At 41.3% G+C, this 22,333-nt stretch overlaps 1 protein-coding gene across 2 annotated transcripts in view; it reads right to left on the reverse strand.

The window, feature by feature from the left end:
* Positions 1–22,333, reverse strand: part of tnrc6c2 (trinucleotide repeat containing adaptor 6C2) — a 51,535-nt gene that overhangs the window by 13,547 nt on the left and 15,655 nt on the right. Inside the window, exons 4-6 of one of the 2 annotated variants that reach the window (XM_008414836.1) lie at positions 12,429–12,821; positions 868–3,291; positions 267–470 (exon numbers count right to left, since the gene is read on the reverse strand). In XM_008414836.1, the coding sequence (XP_008413058.1) occupies positions 267–470; positions 868–3,291; positions 12,429–12,821 (3,021 nt within the window). The remainder of the gene's footprint in view (positions 1–266; positions 471–867; positions 3,292–12,428; positions 12,822–22,333) is intronic. The other variant, XM_008414846.1, reaches the window with a different exon arrangement.

The raw sequence follows: 22,333 nt of genomic DNA on the forward strand, positions 1-22,333 counted from the left end.
ATTTCAAACACTTTCACCCAGCAGTAAAAACAACCACAACCTATTGATGCGTGGAATTGCTTTAATCTTAGCAACACACCACTCAAGGAACATCAACAAACACCTTCTGACTACAATTTTAAATCCCTGAAGTAAAAAACACATGCATACACTTTTTGAGTGTCATCCTGAAGACTAAATCTCCAGCAAATTGCCAGGTTACATATACAGCAAAGTTTAGAATATATAACATTAGTCAAAAGCAAAATGTTTGTCAAACAGGTTACCTGATTTGCAAGGTGCAGAACCTGTGTGTCCATTTGACCTGACGTAAGGGCCAGGTGGCTCATGGCCACCGTCTCCCCATCCTCCAACACTACCTGGGGGTTTCCCCCAAGCAGATGTACCATTGTCAACTGCTGAAGTTGGAGCTGCTGGCTCTCCCCACGCAGGCTCCGGCTTGGGCTGGACACTGGGAAGCTCTCCCCAACCTGGAAGAAATGTACATTAATTTAGAAAAAGAAAACACAGCTAAAAAGAGAAGTCTTGGCTCACGTCTTGTCTCATCACTGTACATAAGATCTTATTTCTGGTAACCAAAACAAGGGTTCTACTTCTCTATTCATTGCATAGGCTTATTGGAACTGACTTTTTAACTTATAAATGGGCTACCACAAGGTATTATGAAGACCTATATTTATATTGCCATCCAGCCCAGGAAAAAGGGTGATAAAGAAGGAAAAAATAAACTTCAACTGAGAATAAAGGCTAATTTTCTAGGTCTTAAGCATTAGCCATTAAAAACACTATTAGAAATATTTTCCACATTTTTAATATCAAACTACTATCAAATGCATTGCTTGAGGTGTTTAAAACTGTTTTCAGTACCTGGATTTGCAAGGGGCGGTCTACTCTGGGGTCCCCCAGGCGGATGAGAGGCAGCATTATTTGGTGACCCATTGTTGTTTCCTTGGTGCAGCATGTGACTTGAGGGCTGGCCATGGTGAGAATGATGGTGCATGTGGTGAGAGTGATTGTTGTTATTATTGATCATTGCTACTGCACCATTCTTGCTGGGTGGCGGGACGCTGTTGCCTGGGTTGTTATTTGGATTGTTGCGATCCCACATGTTGACGGTCTTGCTGTAGGCGTTGGGATCACCCCAAGTTGATGTTCCATCATCGATCTCCATCTTCCGGCGGATGGAGGGAGGAGAGGGCTCCTCCCAACCGGTGGGCTCCATGCCCGGCTCCTGCTTGCTAACGTTTCCCCAGCCAGGGTTGCTTTGCTTCACCGAGCCAGGACCACCCCAGGAACCAATGCTGACACATCCTCCACTACCAGTGCTGCTGCCACTGCTGCTGCTTTCCTGGGGCTTTGCAGAGCCCCAGCCTCCCTGCACTGGGCCATTGGCACGTGGGGTTTCTCCCCAGTTGCTGTTGCTCACAGCAGGAGTAGGTTTCCCCCAGCTCCCACCTCCTCTGATTCCTCCTCTCGGGCTTTCATTCCATCCACTGCTTTCTCCATTACTTCCTTCTCCTTCCCACATGCTGCTGGAGGAACTATTTTTCTTCATGTCTGGGGCCCCCCACTCGCCTGTGGTAGAACCACTGGAACCCCCATTACTGTTGCCCCAGCTATGGGAGTTTTTGGGGCCTTCTCCCCAGCTGCTAGGCTTGTTTTTTATCATGCCATCATCCCAGCTAGATGATTTCTCATCAGAACCCCAGGATGAGCTGTCCTCATTTTTAGGACCGCTGGTAGGTAAAGGGTCTCCCCACCCACATGCTGTGCCATTTGGGGCTTTGGTTGCTGAAAGTGGGGGGTCCCCCCATCCTGATCCAGTTTGAATCGGCTGAGGTGGAGGAGCGCCCCAACCAGAGGAGGATGATCCTTCACTGTCCATTTTTCCTCCAGATCCAGGCCTCTGGCTGGGCCCAATGTTTGGGTTAATAGCACCTCCATTGGTTGATGAGGGTCCACCATTAGAGCTGGAGCATGCCATGGTGTCTGAGCTGCTAGTGCTCTTCCCATCATCAGAATTGGCTTCTTCCATCTCCCACACAGTGTGCTGCCGGATGGGGGTCTGTCCCCAACCCGAGTTACTCAGCACTCGGGGGTCTAGGTCCTGCCGGGGGAGCAGAGGGGCAAATTCCATGCTGGAGGACCTGTCTCTGCATCGGGATCGCCCTTCACTGCTGTCTCCGCTATCCTCACTCGCTGGAGCTGTTCCTGATTGTTTGCCCCATGAACTCATTTGCTGATCCTGGCCTGGACCAGAATTACCAGCATCCACAGAGTCCCAGCCTTTGGATATATCCCCACCTCCAGAGGACTTCCCCCAGTCTCCCCAGCCACCACTGCCACTACTTCCACCGCCACTGCCTTGGCGGCCCCAGGCAGAAAGGCCTCCAGAGGGAGATGAGTCCCAGCCTGAGTCTTTTGGAGACTCTGTCGGCTTGTTTTCTCCTCCACCCCACACAGAGCTGCCTGTTGTGTCCCCACTGAGCTGGGAAGACTCAGTGGGTGAATGACCACCCCAGCCAGTAAGACCGTGGATGGGGCTCATAGGCTCCTGAGCTTGTTGTTGTTTAGTGTAGTTTGGTCCATCAGTGTTAAGGTTAGCAGGCTCCATATTGAAAGATAAGTTTTTGTTGGTTGAAAGGTGCTGCTGATCATTGTCATTACCACTCATCATGCTGACCCAACTCCCCCCACCAGTGTCCGCATTCCCGTTTCCCACATTTCCATTTCCATGTATGCCTGGTGGGAGGGACGAAGAGCTGGGGCCATTAACACCTCCCGCACCACCTTCATGTCCCAAGACAGGCCAGGCCGATGGGTTGGCATTGGGGTTGAGGTTCAAGTTAAAATTCGGGGATCCCCAGTTACTGGGGGCTGCTACTCTTCCACCATTCATGCCATCTTGTTTCCCATCTGAACCCCAGCCTCTACTAGCTGCTAACGTGCTGGTTGACACAGGCCCCGTCATCATGGTACCGTTTGGTTTGAGAGAGTTATAGTGGGCCTGCTGGCCAGTGGCACCTGCGGCCATACTCAGAAGACCACTCCTACTTCTAGAAGCGACAGCACTGGTGTCTAAGTTAGAGGTAGCTGAGCCCAAGGAGCATTCTGGGTTTGATGGCTGGCCAGAGTCGATATTATGCTTAATGGATGGCCAAGCTTCTGTATCACTTCCGTCAATAATCACTTTGTCCCAATTGTTGGCACTGGAAGGTCCGTCAACAGGTATTGAAGTGCCCCAATGAGACTTCTCATACTGGGCACCAGAGCTGCTCAGTAGGGATATGTCTGAGGGAAGACAGACAAAAGAACGTCATTAAGGAGACATCACCTTAAGAGATGTACAAGGACATGAAATAATAATGGTGAGGAATTCCAATAAATACATAAATTGGGAATAATAATGGAGATTAAGAATGTAACAGAATGTCTTGACACAAAATCAATCAATGCTGAAAAGTTAAAAAAAAAATCTTATGAGAAAAGCTGTCTAGTTGTCTAGTGTCTAGTCTAGTGTAGCGTAAAATTATTTGCTGAATATTACAATATCATCACATTTTTATCAGTTTAAAGGACAATAGCAGTCCATCTAAACAAACGTTTACATTATCGGACATTAGGGTTCAAATCCACAGCACCTGTAATGTAGCCCATCAAATATTTGTAATATTTGGAACTGAAAGGAATTTGCGATTGTAATATTGAAAATAGAAATAACGATGACTGGGATTCAATATATTATACCCTAACAGACGGGATGAAAAATAGGGAGGGAGAATTGTTATATGGCGAAGAGAATGCATCATATTCAATTGAGGAACACCATGTTTAACAGCAAGGTTCACTGTCAGCCTATATTTAGTTGCCTGAACCAATTTTGATCTCCTTCGTTTATTAATCCAAGCTATCTGCCCTGACAGGCAGAGACGGTCACACTGCCACTATGTAAAATTTATCACATAATCAGAATGTACAGTCAAGCGTGTTCCATGTCATATCAACTATGGCATATCCATATATCCCCACAATTGTGCAGTGGACCAAATACAAACACTTAGCAGGCGTCTTCCTCTTCCAAAACCCATCCTTTTAATTTCTCTTGTATAAAATCCTTCAGTTCACCTCTCTTTTAAAACCTGATTCTTCTTTTGTGTCTCATTATTTTGCAGTACGCACATATCAGTTATTTTAATGTTCCTTCAGAGCTAATTTTTTCCTCCCTCTTCTTTCCCTCCCCTCCCGTCCTTCCTCCTAACCCCCAGCAGTATTGCCCGTCAGTCTCCATCGGAGCTTTGCTGGCTGGCCCTGTGAAGGTAAGACCAAGTGGAACGCTCCTCGTTTACTGGAATGAAACCAAGGCGGCTTTTCATCCATCACTCCTTATGCTTCGCCGGTTCCGCTCCTCCTCCAACTACATGGCATTAAAACCAAAAACAGCATCTTACTCCAACTTGTTTTCACTGCCCGCATATAAGTAAGAGAGTAAAATCTATTCAACTAATCCTTTTTTCTTGTTTTTACACAGCAGGTACCTCAGGGTTACTGCAGGTTTGCAATCAGCAGCAAGCAAATTTATGGAGCACAAAAGCATCCATCAGATGGGGATGGGGGTTTAACTAATAATACATTAAGTCAATGGTGTAAAAGGGTAATCAATCATTGGGGGGGCAGCTAATCAATGATCTTATTAATGCTAGTGGGTGAGAGCAGGGAGACTATCGATCCAGTATGCAAACATCAGGACCGCTAGGCCAGCCGCAGGCAACTGAATGGGATAAAATATATAAATATCACCAGCAAAAAGGTCAAAGACGGGAATAAAAACCAGAGAAATGGAGCAGCACTTATTCATCAGATTTCATATGAAATACAGCAGTAGCACAAGGCTCAAACACATCAAGCCAAGAGATGTTATAATTCAAATAAAAAGTGACAAAAGATGGTTCAGAAAATGGTAAAGCAAACACCTCATTCCAAATGAAGATACAAAAAATATCTGCAAGGAAAAAAAAAATATATTCCTCACCGGCTTAACTGTACTGATTGTTTGATCGTTCCCTGATTTAGAAAACACATTACATTTACTTTTTCTCTACCAGAAATTTTCATCTGACAATCGGGCCATTGTAGTCATTTCAAAACAACAGAAACAGGTCAAAATGATTCCCGCAGATGAGGAGAAAATGTTGATTTGTTTGAGGTGTGTGGACTGCTACAGAACTCGTGGAATATTTGTTGCGTTAAGATACTTACATGTAAGGCATAAGGGTAGCACAGAATAAAAACATGTCCTTGTGCATCTCTTGTACCCTAGTGGCATTATTGTTGATATGTAAACCTGCTAACAAAAAATCTACAGTTCAAATCAGAAAAAGGGAACCATATAAAGTGATTATGCTTTTCTCTTTAAATAACATTAAAAGTTTGTAGCTGTTGGTAGTTGTAGCTTGAATGGAAATGGGAGGCTTCAGTTAAAATGATGGTTTTTTTATGAGCACTTAACAGCGATTGCTTTTTACAGCAGCAGTTAAGGACTGTTTACATGACAAACACCTACAACAGGGGCAACCTCTGCACATTAACCTGCACAATAAATACTCAGCCTTAAAAAGGAGCAGAAAAGGCAAACACAAATTGCAAAAGCAAATGAAGTAAATAAAATTCTAGCATTTGTGTCTGCTTTTTAAAGTATAATGATATGAAAATTATATAAAAAAAAGTTACAAGTAGTAAATATTTGATAAATAACAGTGATGAAAAATCCAAACAAATTTGCTCTAATGCATATTAAGAATCTCCATCCAGCTCCAGAACCAATCCCTTTGTGTCCCAACTAGACGTCCCTTAAAAAAAACAAAAAAAAACAATCCCTGATACCTGTTGGTGTGTCATCAGGGACTTTACCCCAGCTGCACCCCAGTGAGTTGTGAAGCCACATTTTCCATGGCCTATTTCTGAGAAACTCTCATATTTTGTTTATCTAATTATTTTAAGATTTAAGAACGTGACTTTCATAGTTAAATACACTGCAGTTCCTTGTCACTGTATGTTATGAGCTTTAAAGAAAAACTGCTTTGACCTGAATTATCAACAAATCATATAAAAAAACAAAACAAAAACAAAAAAAAACAGAGCAAACTTGTTCGTTTAGAACTAAAGCAAACCGCTCAGGATCAAAACAGTCAGCAAGACCACGGCGTGAGCTTAAAGATGCACGTCATCTTCAGAAATAAATCAGAAACCTACACCTATTTGAAAGAATGGATTTTTAACCAATTAAAGCAACATTTAAGGAGGATTTACCTGCAGAAAACAGTTCTGGTGAAATATCTAGGATGTATATAAGATAGATTAAGTGGGACACAATCACATACTGATGTAAACCATGCAAGACTGATGCAATGTAGAGTGGTTTTACAGCATCTATACATAGCATACTGAAGCACTGGACGAGGACTCAAGACATCTCTACTTTATGTTTTATTAGCATAACTAAATAGGTACTTTTTGTTTTTTTGAAATGGAGGCATAATGCTTCCTTAAAGGAGAATATACTAGCTATTACCAAGTTATTACAAATACATACTAATTGCAATTAAATAAAAAAAAATTTGATGCTACCACCTCTTAAAAAGATTTGAGAATCATTTGCACGTGCCATCCTGTTGCAATAAACAGAAGCCAAACAGCTAGTCTTTAAATTTTTTACACGTTAGCATCTCAGTGACTTGTAGGCGTCTAGTTAAAAAAAACACGAATCATGGCAGTCTTTAATACCACGCCATGTTTCTGCTTTCAGCTAAGGTAGCTTTTTATAGCTTACAGACGAGCAAAGAGACAGTTTTATCAGAGCTGGATTGCATCCAAGTTGCTCAGGCGCTGCCACAAAAAGGAAATCTGTATTTGGTTCAGTCAACCCCACACCCAGCCTGCGTCTCTTCTTCCCTCATTTGCACATTCAGTTTTCTTAAGGATGCAAAAATAGGTTACGTGACAGGCTGCCGTTCTTTAATCCCTCCCATCTGATATAACATAAATCTCAAAGAAAGAGCTTACAAAACAAAAGGCAAAGAAGAACCATGAGGAGACGGTGCTTACACTGGTAGAAAGAGAAAAAAAAAAAAGGAGTCGGTCTGAGAGAGAGAGAGGGAGAATGGAAAAATACCCGGAGAAAGGTGCACCAGCTTTTGCACGGAGACATTGCACAGATCCATGAAGAAAATGGGCACGAGCAGACAGCGTGTTAGTATGTCTGCTGCATGGCGCACAAGCAAAGCAGCCTATGAAGGTATTAGCTTTCTGTATCTTATGTAAACAGTTAATCAGAGTATCTGCCGCATGACTGAGCTAAATCTGTTTTCATAAGTCCTTCATCAAATTCCAAAAAGGTCTGGCTAATTCTTAGCAAATCGCTGATTTAAAAGAGCATAAATGCAAGTTGGATGAAAAAAAAAAAAAAAAAAAAAAGAGCTGAAGGCGATTATTCCCATCTAGCGTTTGCAGTCATGTGGAATAATACGCTTCTAGGCTCATTCAGGTTGCAATTAGAAGGGCAGTCTCTGATTATGACCTCTAAATGAACGGATGAAAAAAAGAGAAAAACAAAGGGTTCCTCTATAGCTTCACGCAGTGACCAGGTCTGCCTTTGTGTGCACATATGAGAGGAAGCTTGACTTGTGCATGAATCTGAAGTGTTTTTAGTGATGCACAAACAATCAATGATGATCAAAGATCAGCGATGCCGTGTGCTGTCATGCAGAGCTGAGGCAAAAATAACAAAAGATGAACTTCATATAATGAAGACTTGCTGCCATCACAGAAATGGGCATTCTGCCAAGAAGTAAATGTCGTCCCCTCCCCTTTAAATGAAATGAAACGCTGGGTGACAGAACGGGTAAGGGCAAGGGGGGCGGGGAGGAAGATAGAGGAGAACCTGGGGGGAGGGGATCTTTTATTCAGAGTGGAGGAAGTGGGGAGAGAATAAGAGGAGCAACAAACTGATTTCTTTAGTTTGACACTGAAATCCGGCCCAAGCTCAGCTGTGGAATCCCATAAACCCAGAACCAGAAGCAAGAGGGGGGGACATTTAGTAGTCTTTTGTCCCCCTAATAGACCCTCTTGGCTTCTCACTCAAGGACGGCGTGTACTTGTTTTTCCGGAAACAGGGAGGAAAAGGGGACAGTGAGGGAATGGTCTCGAGAGAGAGCGAGAAAAAAAAAAGCTCATCATTCATGTCTGTTTACCTCTGTTGAGAGACGAGGGAACTTACAAGAGGGGAATCGCGGTGACTTCTCTGGTTTCCCTGACTGAGTTGGCGTTAATGAAGCCACCGGGGGGTTCTCGCACTTTTGCGGGTACGAGTGTGTCACAGCATGAGCACAAGGGCCAATCCATAGCTCCCTGGCTTCATTAGGACCAAGCAGTCATCTGAATATTTGATCACTTTTAAAAACAGGCAAACAACCAAGAGCTGCTGATACAAGCGGACGGCATCAGAGTAGCGGGCGATGTGGACTTAAGAGTTTTATCGCAATGTTTTGTAGTACTATTGTGATAATGAGAAAAATAATAAGACTTTTACTTCTTTCTTAGGTAAATGTATGGCACAGCATTCATAGCGCCACATAAATTATGGGCTTGAAAAACATTTCTATTTGAAATAAGCTTCGTATATATATTTATTTAAAATGTTATTGATATTTATTGATGCTGTTGTTGGAAAAACACGGGAGAACCATAATAAATCAAAATTTGTATCATAAGAAAAGTTTCACAATAAATGACAAATGGTACGATAAATGCTCGCCCCCAACGTCAGGCTGATGTGACATAAGTTGGAACTGTCTGAACTGTTCAGTTAGTCATAGTTTAATTAAAAGCAAGCGCACAAAGATTTAACTGAGAAATTCAAAAAAGAAAGAAAAAAAATCCCAGACACTTAGTTTTAAGTCAACAGGTTGAGGGGGGTGTGGAAGTGCAAATGAAAGGGCTGAGTGTTTAAACAAAGTGACCCTCTGGCTGAGCGCTCTGTCTGGATGACGGGCAACCAGCTGTTCCCGCTGCACTTCCCACACTCCTAACAGACGCCCATTTCAGCACCTGCCGGTGGGAAGCCCGTCTGGACGGCTGCTAGCCACATCCGACCACTTAATGCTCCCAGGTCAGCTGGAGACACGGCAGGAGCGGGTGTGACAGAGAGACGTAAAGGGACGAGGGGGGAGGGCTATCTGTCTGACAAGACAATTGAATGCATTCTGAGGGGTAGAGGTCATGTGAGGGTCTTAAATGGCCTTGAATTTAAAGCAGGTGCCCAAATAGTTATTTGTTGTTTTTTTTTCAGGCTGTTCGACAACCAGCTGGAAGCTTTGAAATTTTTATGTGCTCATCTGAATTTTGAACAGATAAAGTAAAAAATAGAAAAACATCTAGAAGACATTTAAGAAACGAATGCTTTAGATTATTTCATCTATTTAAATGTCCTTTTCTGCGTCAATGGTATCTATGTGCGAGTGTGTGTGCGTATGTGAGTCCGCACGGTTGTTTCCTTGTGATGGACTGATGACCAGAGTGCGCCCTGCTTCTCACCTAACTTATCACATGTTTATCCTTCGAGGGATGGAAAGATGCACAGAAGTTAAACAATGATTGGTTGCATGATAAAAACCCTCGGGTCCCAAATAGGAATCAAAGTTTTAAAACAGTTAAAAAGGTTCAAAACCTCAAAAACTTTCTAGGAAGTTGTTCTGATTGCCAACAGACTGTTCAATGTGACGTAAGAGAAAGACAAGCAGTTAGTCTGACAAACTTGTGGATACTTGTCTCACTTGTGTTTTATATTATCAATGTTGCAGTGGACATGTACGCTTTTTATTGTGTTATATTAAAGGATTGTGTTAATTGTGAAATCTTACTTTGAGAATGTCGTAAATTAAAGCATAATTCTGAAACTTCAAACCACAGGGTTTCTAAAAGGTTTGGGAAATTAAATTTAAGAACTTTTAAATTCAACACCCATGTGAATTACAACTCATAACTTAATATGTTAGTTTAATAACTCACTTAAATAATAACCAATGTCTACAAGATGTGACATTAAATAGTCAAGAAGAGTTCAAATAAAAAACAGACAGCTTAAGTTGCAAGAGCAGGGTGAATGTTTAGACTAAAAAGTTTTCTCTCATCTTCATAAAACTCTCCGTTGCTAGAATAATGAAATTAAGGAAATACACAAACTCTGTTTCTCACACCCTGTCTGACATATTCAGAAAATCTGCATATTTGTGACTTTTTGAAGGCCTTAGATTTAGATTCTTACAAATTAGGCTTCATGTTTTTTAGACCCTGAAGAATGCTTGGTAGCAATCAGAAAAAAACAAAAAACAAAAGCCTGAGTAAATAAAACAGTATGAAAACAGAGAATTTAACTACTGTGTCTTCTCTGTAATTTACAGCCAAACAGTTGGTGCAACAACAAGGCTGCTGGCTGCGGGCTATTAGCTGACAAGAAACAACGGGCTGTGCCTCGGAAGCCCTTAGGACAAAACCACGAGTCTGAAGGAGGGGGAAACTCTGCCACAGGCTGTTTTTCTAGCAGACCCCTGGGAAAAATGAGAGCAAGGTGAAGGCCAAGCAGGACAACAACTGCTGCACTAAAGCATTATAGGTTAATACATCGGACCAAGGCATCTTAACTAGCATTAATCCCACAGGAGAGACATCTTTGTTTGACTTGCAAGGCTTAAACAGTTTACTTCTCTGCTGAGAATAAAGCCTGGAGCCAAACCAAAATCTTGGGTTCCGGCTGAGGACACCATTCAGTCGCAGAGTACAATCGGGAAATACTTTATACATCAACATCCACGGAATTCATTTTCAGCAAATGATCCAACAGATACATAACCAACACACTCCCGAAAAACTATTTTTAAATATACAAGCCTTCAGCAACCGATTAAATAGCATTTAGGCTTCCATTTGAGGCAGTGGCTGGTGAACTGGCTTCATCACAAGAACAGCAGCAACGTAGAGCTCTGCACTGCTTTCATGAGTCGGTGACTGTGCGCGGCAGCTGCTGCAGATCTGTTTACAGGGAGCGCGCTCGGTGTGCTCACAGCAAATGTTCAGCCGGTAATCAAAGGCAGCACAGAGTGGCAGAGCTCTGCTGATCAAATAAAAAGAAAAGAAAAAAAAACAAACAAGCAAGCAAAGGGAAGCTAAACTAAGAAGCAAGCATGGGCTCACACTAGGTCCCACTTAAAGAAATAACCGTAAAAACACAGCGCCGTGCATCATCCCATTCAAGTCTTCAACGGGACAGTAGGCTAATGTTGGAAGATGAAAGGAACCGTGAGCTAATGACGGAGACTGAAAACTCTTCGTAAATTCATGACAACAAAACTGTTGTTTTAAATAATGATGTTTGGTCTGAAAAAGGTTAACGGCAGTGCTAATGTGCAAGAGAAGAGAAGCCGGGCTCTAACACTGATGTAACTCACCACTAAGACATTACTTACAAATACAAACAAACACTTCACAAGGAGCCCCTTGAGGCAAGTTCAGCAGAACTGATCCTATGAGCCAACAGGGAACTCATTAAAAGTCTAGCACTGGCTAAGGAGGTCACAGCATAACTAAACCTCTTCATTTTCACTAGATGACTAACATTTTCAAATGACTTGGTGTAACTTGACAGAAACAATTTTAACATATCGGCAGAGGCGCTTCTAACACAAAGTGCTCATTCCTTGACGTTTTTCTCTGATTGTTTGTTATTTAGATTTTTATGAGACAGACTAACACAAAGCAGTGTATAATTGTGGAGTGGAAACGACAGGATGGTATTCAAAATTCTTTACAAATAAAAATCTTCACATTTTTTAAATATACGTAAGATCAACGCAAGATCAAAATAAAAACAAATTCTGCAGAACCCCTTTTTGTTGCAACTGCAAGCATTGAGAAATATGTTTCCACCAACTTTGCAAGTCTTGACATTGAGAAAATCAGCTCAAGTTAGATCCTATTGGACGGCGAGGCTGCGAAGCCCTGCATCAGATTAATTAAATTTGAGCCTTTGACTAGACCATTCTGACATGAATATTTTTGGATTGAAAACATTCCATTGCCGCTCTGACTGCATGTTTGGAGTCATTATCCTGTAATAGTTGACCTTCCCCCCCCCCCCAAGCCTAAATTAGAAAAACTGAATACGGAATCCAAAAAAATGAACAAGTAATGAAAAAATGCTTAACAGTTAAAACAAATATACACAAATAGGTGAATTAGAAAATGAACGCCCAACATTCAAAAGAGTGACGAATCAAACTGAAAGCAGTTCTGGAAAAAAAAAAAAGCCCACGCACATTAACCACCGAACAAAAGAAATAAAACAAGCGGAAACATAAACCGACTACACTGACACAAACCTGGCTTGTGTTTGCTTGTAGCGGACGTGGCAGAGTTTTGGGTCGTAGCGGATGACGACAAAGACGCTGAGGGCGAAGAGGAGGGAGAGGAAGGAGGGAGGGTGAGCGCGCCGAAGGCTCCTACGGGCAGCGGCTGGCCTCTCTTCAGTAGCTGCTTGTGCTCCTGCTGACGGAAGCGTGGGGGCACCTCTCTGGGCGGATAGCGGCCACTGGCAGAGGACAAGTGGCACTGCTGCAGGGGGGGGGTCTGAGTCAGCACCTGGCTACCACATGGGGGGCCCTTTCCATTGCCAGAAGAAGAGGTTGAGAAGGAGGAGAGGGGCAGCGTGGGGCTGGAGGGTTGGAGGTGGTGAGATGAACCAGGACTGGGCTTAGTGGGGACAGGCTCTGGCACTGGACAGATACAATAGCATTCATTTCAGGTAACAGAGGCAGCAAACTGATGTCAACAGAGTAGAAGTTAACAATCTTGTGTAGAGTTTTGCATTTAGCTTTTCTATGTATTCATACTTTACAACAAAAGAAATTTCAAACCCAAGTGCGTCCTTGTGATATGAAAGTATGGAGTGAATTTGTATTGCGTTCCCAGAGTGAATACATCAAACTATTTAATAAAGGAGCAAAAATTTCAATCTACAATCAGGCTGGATACAAAGTCTCTGTAAAACAACAACTGCAACAGATTCATTTAGGTCTGAGCTTTAACTCGCATGTTTATGTTTCGATTTAAACCGCTCCAATATACCTCTGGCTGTGTGTTTAGTCTTTGCAGTCTAACAGATGATCTTCCAGCCAACATGTTTCACCATGGCGACGGTGTGCTCAGGGTGAGGTCTCAACTGATTAAATCATCTTCCCCGACATGACATGGCAAACTGAAGCAGGACTTTTCAATGTTTAAAACCATTTATGATTTCACTTCCACTTCACAATTGTGCACTTATTTGCATTTTTTAAAAATTAAATTGAGGGACATGAGTGTTTGTAAAGGGACCAAATCTGGAAACGTTCATTATGAATGATTTTGCCAGGCACAATTTATAATTGGATTTGTTTCACTTAATCTGTCGGGTTCGTCTGGATCTTTAGATGAGCTTCATTCAGCCTGCAGTTGAACATGTGTAACAGGGGTTGACACCCTTTGAAAAGGTCAGCTTATTCTGCCAACATCTGTAACTAGCAGAAACCTCCCCTCTTCTTCTTTCAAAGTCCTTTGTTGCACTGCCCTTCATCACACACACAAGCCAAGACGCGTCCTGCTATTGATTGGGCTCGAGTTTGACCCTGTTATTACTGTGACCAACCAGCCAACTAATACGACACTGGACAGAAAAGTGACAGACGGAGCTGTACAGCTACCAACCAACCAAGCAAAGTGATAAAAAGAAAAGGTCTGGCCTGGGCATTGCCTGAGAGTTCAAACCTAAATATCCAAAAGAGTTTAAGGCTAAGTGTAGGGATGTTATAAGTGATTATTTTTAGAATCAATACAATTTTTTCTGTTATTTTAAGCTTTACCATAATCTTTATTATAAAAGAACCACAAAACACTAAGTCCATGTCTCCCACCTTTAGTTGAGAGTCTGCATCATTACCTTTAGAGGCCTACACTGCAGTGCCGGTAATGAAGCACACAGTGACATGAACACACAGGTCAACACCAGCACACTGGAGGCTAAAATGAATTGAGTGCAGAGGTATTCTGCAGAGCCTGCCAAGAGCTTGTCTAAAAGCACGGCAGAAAGTGGAGGCGCTGTCAGGCCGACCACCCTCTGCAGCAGACAAGCAGCAATAATAGGCAGCATAAATTCATAGTTACATTACATACATGTCTCCTCGAGAGATCAAATTCACGTGCCTGAAATAAACTGAAAAATCCAGGCAGACACGCAAAGCGCTCACAGGGGTCTTTAAGTTTTTCAAGCCAGTGAGATCAGTGTCAACCCGAGGCAGAGGGAGAGTTTGCTTCGCTCCAACAGTGTGACCGCCTGTTGGCTTAGAGCTGCAGATGGTGACGCACATTTCTGATTAAAGTCAGCTCAGCCCGCCTGACGTTGTCTTGGCCAATCAGGCAACGGCACGATGAACGCTCACCACCCTACTCCTGTTTGACCTACACTGTTGTCACTCCAGTTTACTCCTCGTTATTCCATCAGCATCTCACCATTTCGCTTGTTTTTCTTTTGGATCCAGCTGCTCTTCTCTGCCCACCTTCTTGTACCATTTCTGTTATTTTTTATATTTTGATCCTTGGTTCCTCTTCAATTCTCTCCCCCAGTCTGTCTGTAATTATTTTTTCAGTTTCTTTCATGTCTCCTCCAAACTCAGCTGGATGTTTTCCCAAGAACAGCCTAATTTTACCTCAATCCGGATTCCTTCTGAAGCAAGGTGGCTCTACTAAATGCTGGAATGGTACATTTTATGAAAATCATCAACCTGTTACACTTTAAAAATTACTCTGGTTTGGAAGAACACAATGTTCAAGACCAAAGGGTCTTTCCTGTAAAATGGAGAAAATAGCCCTCAAGTAGTTTTGGGTAGCATGTTGGCGAAAGATGAAACATTTAGAAAGGAGTGAGTGAAGAAATGCACAAGCAATTCCATGAATCTACTGCTCGTCTAAATTCATAAATGCATGCACTTAAATAATATACAAGCAATGTTTAATTCACAACGTATGTCAACATGCCCAGGTCAATGACACTTAAACCAAAGATTATAAGGCCTATTTCAATCTTTGTTTAGCATTTAAGTCAGTACAACACTGATGAAACTCAATATCAACCCACGGAAACCCAATATCAATCGGCGGTGCATCAACACGTTGGGAGGAGAAAGTATTATATTAAGATCAGGTTATAAACCCAATTAGGTTTTCAGTAGATCACAACTGAACATCAGCTGAAAGAAAAAAAAACCCCTCTTGAATAGAGCTGATCATTTTGTAGGCTTATGGGTACTGACCAGTGGTCAGACAGACGGAAACTAAAAATCTATCACTTTTCATATTGGACATCGCACCACAACAAATCCTACCAGGTTACACTAACTTTGTGCGGGAACTGATATTGAGTGGAGCAACCATTCAGTGTCAGTGAAATCTTTAAAATAAAGTCAGGAGAAGATCAGACATGCAAAAAGAAAATTGGTTTAAATTGTATTTCTATGGCATGCAGGACCATGTTTGTGGTTTATTCAGGTTGAGAAAGTAAAACTTTCAGCAGATTATAGAAAGGGTAAATGTATCACAGCAACATTTTTCTGTCTTCAAAAAAAATAAATAAATAAACCCCTTGTTTATAGCTGATATAAATAACTGATGGAAATCAGCCACAAAATTCTGATTAGTGCATCTCTACACACAATGAGACTCATGATGTTAAATCTATCATGAGATACATAAACTATCTATAATGACAGACTTTTACATAATAATAGTTACAAGACTTTGCCAACAATGGCCATCTAAACTTTTGCACTGTAGTGTAGCATGTAGGGGGGTGAGGGGGGGGGAGCTGCGGCCCTGAAGACAGCTAATTAAATAAGCGCAGGGATCAAGTGACGAAATTCCATTAAACTCTCCTGCTGAGACTTTCTCAGCAACCTTGCGCACAAGTTTTAATTACAGCCTTTCTTGATACTAACTGGTTAATTACACTCTGTAGGAGAAAGTAAGATATAGCACTGTCTCAGGAAGAAAAACACAAATGAGAAACAATGAGTAAAATGGAAATACATGAGAGAATCAGACGTTTAATTGGAAATCCAAGAACAAGGCACAATTGGCAAAGAGATTGTTACAAAAAGAACCAGCTGGCTCCCTGGGCTTAGTGGCTGGTGGTGCAGGTTCCCACATCTCCGCTGACTATTGTCTGCAGAGCCACATTATTATGCAGTCATGTTTGTGGAGGGGGGAGGGATGGACATCGCACGTAGGCTTGAAAGCTCTGCACAATGGTGCAATTCTTAGTCTAAAAATAGCTGAAAAGTTATGAAAGTGACAAAAATACATTTGGTGATGTTTCACAAAAACACATAAAAAAAAAAATCTCTACTGCCATGTGAGAAAATGTTTGCATTCAAAGAACAGGTTAAAAGAAAAGGGGTTTACGAAATACCCATTTTAAAAAATACAAAGGATCAAAATAGTGAAAAACCGAGAAAGAAAAGGCTTGCCAGATTTATGAATTCAACCCACAACAAAAACAGAATAGACTTCAAACTTATTTTGGTTCTTCCTTTTTTTAAACAAAGCAGATCTGGATTATTTGTTTATTTGAACACTAACAGTGCTACTACTTTAATATATATTTAATATCACTACAGCAGAGTAATACTTTGAAATATTGACTTAAAATGTCAAAATTTCATGTTGTGCCAAACTGGGTTTTTTTGTATATGTAAATCCTAAACATAAAAAAACCTGACAGCGAACAAATGAATGAATAGATGGGTGAATTGATGGATAGTAGTAACAATGTTTGATTATCAAAAAGTAAAATGGACAAATGAGAAAATAATAATAAAAAAAAAACATCTGAATGTAATTAAAGTCTGGAAACACTTTTTCTATCATTACATAGTTATCCAGACCTGGAAAATACCATAAAAATCAAAATCCTGTCTTTTCCATATTAAGGAGGAATCCTGAGAAAGAGAAAAAAAATGAGCTAACATTAAACTCATTCCTCAGAAAGAAACAAAGGCTATTATTTGAATTGAATTATCGTAGTTATAAACAACCCAGTGCTGCAAATAAACAGAAAACTAGCAAACCTGTTTCCTTCCTTGAGTCTGAGATTTTAAGTGTATTAGTGTTTATGTGCTGAATTGATCAAATGAGCGCACTGATGAAACGTCCCATCTGTCAGCATCAGCAGAGAACAACAGAAACTCGCCCCTTTCACTTCCACACAAAACGCAGCCAAAATTTCCCACTGCTTGCCCAATCTATAATGAGTGGTTGCTATAGAGACTGACAGTTGCCTAATGCACCTCCATGTGCCTCCTGTGACCCTGGGCGACCCATTCCCATACTTTGCCTATTAATTAGCTCGTCCAACCTTTGTCTGCTGCAAGTTTTTTGTTTTGTTTTGTCTTATAATTCTCCTTTGAGTTTCTTCTGTCCTGTAGGAAACATGAAAAAGTTGCCTCAAGAAACCCCTGATGGTAAGTGAGGGTAGAAAGCTTGAGGTCAGCGCCTGAGGGCAATGAATGCCTCGAGCAACATGCCTTCTGAATCCAAGAGCTAAACTCTACGACTTGAATTTTTTTTAAAAGCTCACATAACGCAGGAGTGCGGTCTTCCACAGTTAAGAGCCCCGGGTTGGTGAGGTAAAAAAAAGTGTTGGTTGCATTGGTAAAACTCCAAAAGAATCTAAAAAGTCTTATAATAAGAAAAACGTGAGGCAGCATTAAGAAATGGAGGTAAAAAATAAAATAAAAAATGGGGGGAAAAAAACCATATTCTTTGTGGTTGTGTACCTACGGGAAGAACAGAAGAGTCCCCGCATGGTGACATGCAGACACTCTTTCAACCTTTCAATAAACACTGCCATTCAAACAAATGCCCCCAAAACACAGCCTGAACTGTCACTCATCTCACTGTGCTGCACGCCATTAATCTGCCTTCCATTTGACATGAAGCAGCTTAATGTTGAGTTGAGGGGTATGTTGGGGGGATGTGGAGGGGGAGGGGCGAGAAGCACTGAATAGGCTCATATATCTGTGGTGTGTGACTGATCATACACATGAATAAACAGAGAGGAAAGCATTGTTTAAATTTGAGCCCTCCTCTTGTTTGGTCCATCCCTCATCCTCCTCTTGCTCGTATTGAGAGAGCAAACAGAAGATGGCAGAGAAACAATTACGCTGCGCAGTCATAAATCTACTGGACGTAATTCACAGGCTATACACTATTAATTCGTTGTGTGTTTATAAATGTGTTTAACTCAAGAGGGTTGGGGGGAGGGGGGGAAAGAAAGGAGCAAGGCAGAAAGCTAAAGTAAATTAGCCCCTAATTAGATTGCGATTCATGAAATTCCGTTTTAAAAGTGTTGACGCAATTAATAGCATGTGAAATTGCAAATTAATCCAATACAAAACGAGGGGATGCACTTGGGTTTTTAAGAGCGTCTCTCGCCACTTTGAAAAATATAATGCTGTTATCACCATGGCGACACCGTGCAAATATGTTTCTCCTCAGGTTTGGTGGCAATGGCTGAGCAGAGGGTGGGTGAAACGACGCAGACATCAGGACCAGAGAAGAAGGATGACACTGGCTCGCCAGCCTTTTTGAAATGAAAACACACGTGCTGCAGCAATACACAGAAGATTTCCTGATTATGATGATGCAGAATGGAGCCGCCACACAGATATTACTGTGGCTTTCTGAATCTGTACGTAGACTCCTGTAACCCAAATAGAACTGATCGAGCTTCCTGCCTGAACAGCACTTTCTCATAACCTCAATAATACGTGCATGCTTTCAAGTAAATACAAAAAGATATGACACCACAGCAAATACAGTATCATCTCTGCTGCATAATCTGCAAACATATCTAGTCAGATTTAACATTATGTGATGCCGGAACCACAAAATTCAATGCATTTTGTTGGGATGTTGTAAACAGTTGTTGTTAAATCATGACATATTCTCAGTTGGATTTAGGTCTGGACTTTCACTGGGCCAACAAACCACATTAATATTCTTGGATGTAAATAAAATTTTTAGTTCTGGTTACAATTTCCAATTTTAAGTCTTTTCAACCTCTAACAGCCTACTGGATTGCTCTGTATTTAACTTCTTCCATTTCCCCAACAACTCTCAGTAGCTTTCATGTCCCTGTTAAAAGAAAGCATCTCCACACAATGATGCCGCTATTCCCATGAATCAGGCGTGGTGATGTGAAGTTAGAGCACACAGGACTTTGTGCATACGCGTTGGTTAGTTTGACACAATGCAGTGTGAAAGTGAACACAAAGATCTGGCAATGTTGCAACTTTGGTCCCCAACAGAAATAAGTTACCAAATTATCAATTGTGAAAACAACCTTATTTAGGGGTATCATAGTAAAGGGAGCTGAATAGAAATGCAGACCATACTTAAGGTTTCAAAAAGTCTTTTTTCCACACACTTATGTCTGTGTTTGTCTATCACACAAATCCACAAATAAACATTAATTGAAGACTGTTTTTGACAAGAGTCAACACAATACATTGCAATTTTTCATGTCTCTAAGGGTTTCAGATTTCTTTTACAGGAAAGAAATCTGAAATTTCTTTTACAGGAATCTTTGCTGTAATATGATTTTTTTTTTTTGAGTGTTCATACCACTCATTAAATGCAACCTATCAGGACTTAAACCGACTCCAAAGCGATACGCATGCACAGAAGAAGACAGTACACGTCACACAGCAGCAAACTAATAATGAAGTACAAATGGATACAGTCATCTATGAATCAATGTTAAAGCTATTGAAGCAATGGGACAGGCAGTATTGTCACAAGATCATAACACAGGAAGTCAAGTGTCTGGATTTACTGCATCTGGCTTCTTCTACTGCAGAATTACCATGCATGTCTCATGTCGGTGACATAAAGATTGGACAAAATGTGATATGACAGTTCAGAGGGCAAACACTTTGAAAACAATTGGATATGTATGTATGTATTCTATTTAGTACCACATAAATCAGAGGGAGAAAAGATCGGTATTGTGCCACTCAGACTGCAATAAAAAAGTCAGCTATGAGTCTCATATGGAAAAAAAAAGTGGATATGGGTTGCATTTGCCTGCTGTGTGAACGCAGCCTTATTTTGTCAGAACTAATGTGCACGTGTAGTTAAAAAAAAACTAAGCAGCCGTGACTGCCGTGGCAGCAGAGATTGTGAAGAAGCTGCTGTATGCCGTCAGTGAATAATCTCCATCCCTTGGAGGAGACTTGAAAGGAAAATGGGAGGAGGGTCTGTATCAGAGGTCCAGTCTATATGTGTGGGTGCAGCAGAGATGGGGGGTGGGGGGAAGTGGGCTAGGGCACTGGGGATGCTGCCTCCAGAAACCCTGCATTCGGTGAAGCTCCGTGCCTAATAGGGGGCAGAGAAGTTAATTCCAGCGTACCGAAGCTTTATCTCATTTTCATACATATGAAGCCGAGATCGATTACCGCAAACAAATTGAATGCCTGGGTCCAAGGAGGGCCTGCAGAGAGGAAAAAGGGGAGGAGGGGATGCTACGTGGCTGCGACTATGAATTCCTAAAAGACTATAAGGATGGTAGAATGCACTGATATGGATGAAAATACACAAATCACTGCTGCATACTGATTTGCTCCCTTCCTGCATATATATACTCACACACCTCTATTATCTAGTGCCATGCATAAAAAGCAATCTCTGTCCAGCTGACGCCACCTTCCATTTAAAAGATATCGGAGATTGGAGGTTGCAGGCCAACTCCCAGGAGTCCTGATGGCTCTCTGAGTGATTAGTTTTTAAACCGGACTTCTCTCCGCAATGTTCTTTTTATTTCCATCTACATGTGCATCCACTTTGTATACACATTCAGAATCGCATTCCCAATCCATCTTCATCTTTCATTAAACATTGTATAACAACTGCTCACATTTTTAGCCCTCTTCCATATTTATACCAACGCTGAGCATTTAGGATCATTTCGTTGCACTCGTCAAATACAAAGAGCCGCCTCACTGCTTTCGTTTCTCTGTGTTTTTACTTTCATCTGTCCAAAAACAGCTCATTACAATTTTTCTCTTTTTAATTATTCTTTTCAACGGTCTCACTGTTGTCTCTCACTTTGTGAACCACTCTAACAAGCTGTGATTTTAAAACTTCATCTCTGACTCTAAAACAAAGCAGTCTGATTTTTGTAGAAAAAGAGTAGTTTAATCATTGTTGGTCCAAAAGAAAGAGGCGTTTCATGACTTTCTCCATCTAAAATATTTTTGTGTGTATTCCTCATTAGAAGAACAGATCAATCTTTGACTAAAATGCTTCCACTGAATGAGTGCTGCCCAGTCTGACTGTGCTGAGAGGATGAAATTTGTACTTTTATCTGGACCCTTGTGGTTATTCCAAGAACTGTTACACATTTCTTTTGACTTGACTGTAGGAGGGCACCGACAACCAGGAGGTCAAACAACCCAGAGTGCCACCTACAGCACTGTTGGTTTGCCTCAGTTAAGATCAGTGTTACTGATTAAACCATCTAAAAATAGACTAGGCTAAAAGCACATTGTTACAAAAAGAAACATACAAACATACATACAATTTCATCTCCTTCTGGACTTTTGGTGAGTTGCTGTTTTTGATTTATCCATTCATTCTGCTCTCTAGCTGAAATTATGACTACAAGCTTTAGAAAAACAAATAAGGGGATATTTTTAATTGAGCTAGTCAAGGCTGCTCCTGCTCAAAAGTCATCCAATATGACTGAGAAAAACAATTCTGGAGAGAAAACAGGGTGGAAATTCTTCTACAGCAACACATGAGACTCATTGCCAATTATCACCATCGCTTGTTAACAGCTATTGCAACAGGTGTGTCAGAACCACATTTGGCGGCATCTTGCACAAGGCCAAGTTGGCTTGGATAGTTTTTTCCTTAGCAAATAAAATCAACATTTGAAATATAAACCCTATATTTACCCAGATTATCTTTGTCTATTAAAAGTTGTTTTATGATCTGAAACACTGAAGTATGACAAAAAATTACCGCGCTGTAGATTACAGACAAACAAGTGAAATTCTAATATTTAGTGAAATTAGTTAAGCTCACAACTAATTTGAAAACCACGAAGTGTGGGCTGATGTATGCTGACAATCAATGAGCATCACAACAGGAAGCCAATAAGACTCTAATCATAACATTTCCCAGAGTCGAGATG

The sequence above is a fragment of the Poecilia reticulata genome, linkage group LG1, assembly GCF_000633615.1.
Source record: "Poecilia reticulata strain Guanapo linkage group LG1, Guppy_female_1.0+MT, whole genome shotgun sequence".
Classification (NCBI taxonomy): domain Eukaryota; kingdom Metazoa; phylum Chordata; class Actinopteri; order Cyprinodontiformes; family Poeciliidae; genus Poecilia; species Poecilia reticulata.